The sequence below is a fragment of the Eucalyptus grandis genome, chromosome 3 (genome assembly GCF_016545825.1).
Source record: "Eucalyptus grandis isolate ANBG69807.140 chromosome 3, ASM1654582v1, whole genome shotgun sequence".
Taxonomy (NCBI): Eukaryota; Viridiplantae; Streptophyta; class Magnoliopsida; order Myrtales; family Myrtaceae; genus Eucalyptus; species Eucalyptus grandis.
Genome location: NC_052614.1, coordinates 12081200 through 12089100, shown reverse-complemented (window position 1 = coordinate 12089100; position 7901 = coordinate 12081200). Strand labels below are relative to the sequence as shown.

Genomic DNA, 7901 nt, shown 5'->3' with positions numbered 1-7901 from the left:
ATTGGATCTAGGTAAATTGTAAACCCATTTATGAATATTTTAATATCCAAATTATTTTTAAGCACATTTATAACTCATTTACTGAATATGACTTAACTATATAATAACTCATCCCATCTATATGAGTTTATCACTTATTTTGATAGGTCTAATATTATGCAACAATTTCTACAACCCAATCACATCTCTTTTAATAAATTTTAAGATTTTTGGTGAATTTTATCTTTCTTTTCATCTTTTTGCTAAACATTCCTTTTCGCTCCAAGAATGTCCTTGTCCATAGGATTTTATTAGATAGCCTTGCTCAGCATTGATTCCGAAAGTGAGCCAACTTGAGTTGGGGAAGGAAGGGTTTTGCAAATAAGGAAGGGTTATTACCCTTAAAAATTCCTAATCGATGCCTTATGACACATTTATTTTCAAACTAAATTCCCTTTCACAAATACTCCTAAATTGAAACTTATGACATATTTAACTTAAACTAATTTTTTGTTACAAGAAAGAATCCATATTGGTACCCCAACCCAAATCTACCATCGGCTAATGTTTTATTCAATATCCCGTTAGTATGCACACATGCCGGCACACGTCACTTGTAACTGTGAGACGGATCACACATGGTAGATGATAGTAAGACAGTTCCGACATGGAAATTGACAGGACCAATGTGGGAAATCCATGTATGTTTAACATGTATATATTTTAACGGAATGTAGATTTGGGTCGATGGCATCGATTCGGGATTTTTCATGAGGCAAAAATTAGTTTGGATAAAATGTATCGTGGAGGTCCTACTTAAAGATTTTTTGTGGAACGAAAATAAATTTGAGATGAATGTCTCATGGAGATACCGGTTTAAGATTTTCAATGATGTTAAGCCATGAAGGAATTAGAACCTCACGCCTCTGAAAATATCAGCATCGGGATAAATTTCACAGCCAAACTTAATCATGAGAAACCAATACTTAGGAATCTCTAATCTCAATTTCAATGCAAAACCTAATTATAAGAAAGCAATTTCTAGATATTTGTAAGTACCTTGCGGACATCCTTAGCTGATGTGATCCTCAGTAAAACCTACTAGCCAAGGATGACACTGATAATGATGCCCCCATGGGGCAGTGAGGGAGAAACACATTACCAAAACACAGTAAGTCATGTCGTGGATGTTTGGCTTAACTCGATTAAAAGCGGGTCTCCGCTTTCACGATTGACTCTTTTTTTACTCCTCTTCTTTTTTGCAAGTGGAGTTTCATATCGTTTACCTTACTTTTTGTCCTTTTGTTGGACTGGGGATCATCTCTTTCCACACGGTCAAGAAACACGTGTGTTACGGATGGGATATATGGTTCGCCCCATGTTTTTGAAGCGTGTAAACTCCCGTAATTTAGACTATCGTGTCAATGCAAAAGTCTCAATATTCAAATGGTGATGATAATCTAAGAAAATGGTTAAAGATGCTTGAAAAGAGTCCTTCCTTAGACACTATTAAGTCGTCATTACTACTTGTTGATTGTATGCACAATGGAAAATCTTGACATATCATATAACCTGATCACGGATAAATTAATTATATTTAGTTAGACATCCTTACATGTTGTTGTATTAATTTTCTAATTTCCACCGCCATAAACTATTAGTAAAAGTGCTGAATACCTACTCGTGACTCTACAGATGAATAAGATTCGACGAGTTTGACAAATAGTTCTCTTTTTTTGCCCATACTACCATTCAATAATGAATCGGTATGCAAAATTCTCGATAAAAATTATTTCATCTTATTGTGGACTTATTACATTTCATTCCGAATTTTATGATTCCAAATCGCATATCCTAAATTTAAAATTAGAATTTAATCCCGATTTATTAATGGCACGGGAAGAGGAAGAGCACAAAATAGAAATCACGGTTGTTAGCCAGTCCACATCGTGTGGCGTGAAGGGAGGAGCAAGCCAAGTCAAAGTCTTCCATCGCGTTGCTTGTTTTATCAGTATTTTCTTTAAATTCTTTGTTCCCAACTAAAAGAAAGGGACAAGGCAAAAGCCGGCACAAAACCCTACTTAAAAAGCCATAAATTCTACGGTCAACGTTCAACGTTGGAGGGTTTCCACCTGTCCCCCGGAATTTTCCCCGAAGGCGCGTGTAGATCTGGAGGTACATCCCCGTTTTTCGTGGTTTTCCCAGGGTCAACATCTCACGTGGTGGTGTATTCCGATCTCCATGGGCGATCGAGGTTACAAGCACATGGGTTACGATCAGGGCAGGACAAGAGACCATAATATATCGTGAAAATTTTGTGGACATTTAATTTATGATTAATATTGTGAAAAATCTTAAAGTGATATATTTACGACAAATTTATTTTAAATTAATTTTTTAATTATCAAAAATCTCAAACTAATATATCTTGGAAAAATTTACTTAAAACTAGTTTTTTTATCACAAAAAATTAAAAATTTGTATATTTGTGATAAATTTATTTTTGTTAATTTTCATTAAATTGGATTAATATCACAAAAATTATAAAATTGTACACTTACGACAAATGGGGGATAAAATCCCAAACTAATACACCTCAATTGTGTCGCGTGTTATCTAACTCGGTAATTTAACAGTAAAAATTAATAAAATTAATTAATAATAAATTTATCATATGTATACTAGTTTTAGGTCTTTTGTGATAAAAAAATTGATTTTGATATATTCGTTAAAAATGCATCAATTCGGAGATTCCCGTGATATTGACCTTTCAATTTGTAAGTGACGCGATAGTCAAAACCAATCATGACATAATGACTGTGTGGAAACTTGTGTTTTTGAATTGGTTCAATGTGGAGTCTCCTAGTTTCTCTTAAATGTTTTGAGAAATGTTAATATCTGACAACATTGTGGAAATTCACACAAATGATGTATATTATACTTTATAATTTGTCTGTGACTCTAAATAATTACAGTTGATCTAATAGCATATGTTGTAATAGTTACTGTTATTTTCTCTTCTTAAAATGAAAAACAAAGGTGATCCAAAAGAGGTCACGATCCATAAATGTGAAAGCATATATATTCGATACATGTTGTTACAAATGTTTGAGGAAAGTTAAAAGTGCATAGGCAAGATTGACCACCATCTAATAAAAGTCTGTCTTTCGACCAAAAAATAAGTAAATAAATTCTGTCAAATTTCCATCTTTGCCCCAATTCCTTCTCCCCTGCTTGCTGTGTTCATGCTGCTGTTGAAAGGAGGAACATGTACACCTAGCAACATTTTTGTCTTCTGCAGAGGAACAAACTTGTCGTTTTCTGGCTTGCCGTTAAACTGATCTCGAACAACTGGTTTTGCTGGCTTTTATCGGTTATAGAACCACAGATGTCGAAGGCATCTTGTTGCTCTTCGAAGACTCCAGAGCAGTGTTAAGATAAGGAGAGTATCATTGGGTCTTTGACTCTTCCCCTCTTTCATCCGTCTCGTGAGATGAGACATTAGTGGAGGGAAATGGAAAAAAATGAAAAGGAACAAATGCATCCACCCCCATCATCTTAGGACCCACCGAATTATAGCACTTTCAAACGAGGTTAAAAACCTGGGAGTTCTGCCGAGCAATACACAAGCAAACCAACACGTTTTGCTTCATGTTTTGAGCTGATAGATATCTAGCTCCAACACCGGAGAGTCTCTCTAACCGGAAAACGACTCTGAACCACCTCCAATTATGCCAAGACTAACCTCATCACCTCCTCATATTCACTTCATCTTCTACATCCCGTGTCTCGTCTTCCTCTGCTCCCTCTCCCATGTTGCAGAGTCTCAAGTCCAAGATCAAGAACAGCAAGTCCTCTTGAAGCTGAGGCAATCCTGGCAGGACCCATCTTCCCTCGACCACTGGGTCACCTCCAATTCATCCTCCCACTGCACATGGCCCGAGGTCACCTGCCAAGACGGCTCGATCACCGAGCTTAAGCTTGCCAACCTGAACATAAATTATTCGATCCCACCATTCATCTGCGACCTCAAGAACCTGAACAAGCTCGATCTCTCCTACAACAATATTCCTGGAGAGTTTCCAACAGTTCTCTATTACTGTTCCGAGCTCACGTACCTTGACCTGTCCCAGAATTACTTCGAAGGTCCTATTCCATCCGATATTGACCGCATGGCCAATCTTCAGGTCCTGATTCTCGCTGCCAACAGCTTCTCGTTCAACATCCCAGTGTCAATCGCTAGGCTGCCGAAGCTGAGGATCCTTCACCTTTATCAGTCCGAGTACAATGGCACGTACCCTGAAGAGATTTTTGGCCTCTCCAATCTCGAAGAACTGAGTCTTGGGTACAATGACAAGTTCGCACCGTCACAGTTGCCACAGAACTTCACCGCCCTGAAGAAGCTGCGGTTCTTTTCGATGCCGCAGACAAACCTGTTTGGCAGAATCCCGGAGAAGGTCAGTGATATGGAGGCTCTCGAGCACTTGGATTTGGGGATTAATCCACTGACAGGAGAAATCCCGGGCAGCATTTTTGCTCTGAGGAACTTGAGCCGGTTGTACGTGTACATGACTAATGTGTCTGGGTCGATCCCTCTGGCAGTCAGCGCTGCAAACCTGAGCTTGATCGATCTGTCTGCTAATAATTTAACGGGGAACATACCTGAAGTTTTCGGAAAGCTCAAGAATCTATACAGCTTGAATTTACAGTCCAATCATTTGTCTGGTAGAATCCCGGAAGATATCGCTCGTCTTCCCGCTTTGTCTGATGTCAGGCTGTCCAACAACAATCTATCGGGCAAGATCCCCCTGGACTTTGGCAAGTTTTCCCCGCTCACGAGATTCGAAGTGGCCTACAACAACTTGACCGGTACATTTCCAGAACAGCTGTGCCACGGTGGCACGCTGTTCGGGTTGGCCGCTATGGACAATAATCTCAATGGGGAGTTGCCAGAGTCACTTGGAAATTGCAGTTCTTTGTCCGTAGCAAGGTTGAACAGCAATGGATTCACCGGCAATGTGCCTGGAGGACTCTGGATGTCGCGGAACTTGACGGCTTTGATCTTGAGTGGTAATGGATTAACTGGCGAGCTTCCCAAAGAGCTGTCCCCAAACCTCACTCGGATCGAGGTGAGCAACAACAAATTCTTCGGCAAGATTCCAAGCACGGTGTCTTCGTGGAGGAACTTGAGGGTATTTGATGCTAGTAATAATCTCCTCAGTGGCACGGTTCCGACTGAATTGACCGAGCTTCCTTCTCTGACGACGCTTTTGCTCGGTCAGAACGAGCTCTCTGGGATTCTTCCCACAGACATCATTTCATGGAAATCCTTGACCACTCTGGATCTCAGTCACAATAAGATCTCGGGACCGATTCCCAGCAAAATCGGTCTTCTGCCTGTGCTCACGCAGTTGGACCTGTCTGACAACCAACTGTCCGGCTTGATTCCTCCTGAAATCGGTCAACTGAATGTGAACCGTCTGAATTTATCATTCAATCGCCTCAGTGGACCAATCCCGGCCAAGTTAGAGAACGCCGCATATGACGCCAGTTTCCTGAACAACCCCAGGCTCTGTGCATCCAATTCGTTCATGAGGATCAATGTCTGCAACGCCCAATCCCATAGATCGAGCAAGACCAATCTCACCTTGATCGTGATCTTGGCCATTGCGGCAGCGATGTGTGTTTTGTTGGTGGTGCTATTCATGATCAGAGCTTCCAGAAAGAACAGGGATTGGTTTGATTCAACTCCGAAATTGACTTCATTCCAAAGTTTGAATTTTACAGAATCGAATATTCTGTCGGGATTGAAGGAGCATAATGTGATTGGAAGTGGTGGATCAGGAAAAGTATATCGCATTATTGTGAATCCTTCTGGTGACGCTGTCGCTGTGAAAAGGATTTCAAATAACCAAAAGTTAAATGAGAAACTGGAGAAGCAATTCGTAGCAGAAGTGGAGATACTTGGGAACATTAAGCATCGGCACATTGTCAAATTGTTGTGCTGTATTTCTTGCGAGAACTCGAAACTCCTAGTGTACGAGTACATGGAAAATAGCAGCTTGGACCGTTGGCTTCACAAGAAGAAACGATCGTCGCCCATCTCGGGTGTTGCCAACAATATGATCTTGGATTGGCCCAAAAGGTTGCAGATTGCGCTCGGAGCAGCTAAAGGACTTTGCTATATGCATAATGATTGTTCATCACCCATCATCCACAGAGACGTGAAATCGAGCAACATTCTCTTAGACTCAGAGTTCAACGCAAAAATTGCTGACTTCGGCCTTGCAAGGATGCTGGCCGAGCCTGGAGAAGCTGTTAGCATGACAGCTGTTGCTGGTTCTTTCGGCTATTTGGCACCAGGTTCGTCTATTTACTTAAACATGAGTTCATTTCAGCTTTGCCAGTTTGCCTTCCTCATACTTTACATATCCTACCAGCAGAAATATTTAGTTTTGTCTTGCCTTTTTTTTTTAACAACAGAGTATGCTCATACAACAAGAGTCAACGAGAAGATCGATGTCTATAGCTTTGGGGTGGTTCTCTTGGAACTAACCACTGGGAGAGAGGCTAACGACGGGGACGAAGACATGTGCCTTGCTGATTGGGCATGGCGTCACATCCAAGATGATAACCCGATATCTGACGCATTAGATGAGGAGATCAAGGACGACTCAAACGTAGATGAAATAAGCAATGTTTTCAAGCTTGGGATCTTTTGCACTGCTACTCTGCCTTCCACGAGGCCTACAATCAAGGAGGTACTGCAAGTGCTGCTCAAATGTAGTGATCCGCTGTACAATGTCGAGAAGAAATCCAGACACAAGTTTGATGTCGTCCCACTGCTTGAAAATTCCAAGCACGAGGAAACGCTACGCAGAGATTTTCATGTTCTTGAGTGCAACACTTACTGACTATTAGCACTAGAACAGTTGCAAGGGCTTAGTGTAGGGCTTTGGACTCCCAACTTTTGGGAAACTTTTCCAACTTGTCTTACATAGAGACAAGCATCAAACGATTTGTCTAACTATGTATTAGTGATCCATGCCTAAGACTAGTTTCCGAATGTATCCTATAAAATGTACAGAATATAAGAGATGGATATGTCAATTTGAGCTAGATACATAGACTTCCAAGGAGATAGTCACTTTAGCAACAAAGTATGGTACATCGAGACCCAAAGAGACCCAAATTATATGCTCAGAAAAGGGTCACTTTGTCTCGAGGTAATGTGAATGAGAGGCCATGAGAACGGCAGCTCCAATGCCCGAGTGATCATTCTGATATTGCTAGTATGAGTACCTAGAGGGGTGAATAGGTATATAAAAGATTTTTCTTCGATAATTGCACAATACTAGACAGTTGATGGATTTGAGACAAACGATAATCAAAGTAAGGCGAGAGAAGAGAAAATTGAACACGCGGTTTATAGTGGTTCGGCTTATAAGCCTACGTCCACTCTTCTTCATGACAGCCTATTGGCTGGATTCCACTATGAACAAAGAGAAGTTACAGCACAGCTTTGCCTTGATTCCACAGTGTAGATGTTCTACCACACCTTCTCAAGATTTCTCACAAATATAGACTCTCTTTTGTATACAAGTATTCGCTCAAAGTAATTGTCTAAACAAAAAGGAGCTTCAGACTTTGGAATTCTTCTATCGCGCACACCTTGAACAACTAAGACCGTCTTCCTTATATACTCCTTTATGCCATCATACCCGTTGGCACTTACCAAAGGAATTCCTCCAATCTACCCGTTGACGGAATCAATTAGGAAGATTGTTCGAGCTATTAAAGGAACGTGTTGATAGCCCATCAATCTGTTCGCCCATACAATCGGGATCTCGGTTCCTATAAGTAGAACCTTCCAATAATATTTAGGCAATCACCGGATCTTCAATTATCGAGTCAATTTTCGA

The 7901-nt window shown here is 40.6% G+C and overlaps 1 protein-coding gene across 1 annotated transcript; it reads left to right on the top strand.

The window, feature by feature from the left end:
- The first annotated feature begins 3426 nt into the window (after positions 1-3426).
- LOC104436559 (receptor-like protein kinase 5) lies at positions 3427-7102 on the top strand. The gene is made up of 2 exons (XM_010049371.3): positions 3427-6342; positions 6463-7102. The coding sequence occupies exons 1-2, from the start codon at positions 3711-3713 to the stop codon at positions 6891-6893; spliced, it is 3063 nt and encodes a 1020-aa protein (XP_010047673.2). The 5' UTR covers positions 3427-3710; the 3' UTR covers positions 6894-7102.
- The last annotated feature ends 799 nt before the right edge of the window (positions 7103-7901 follow it).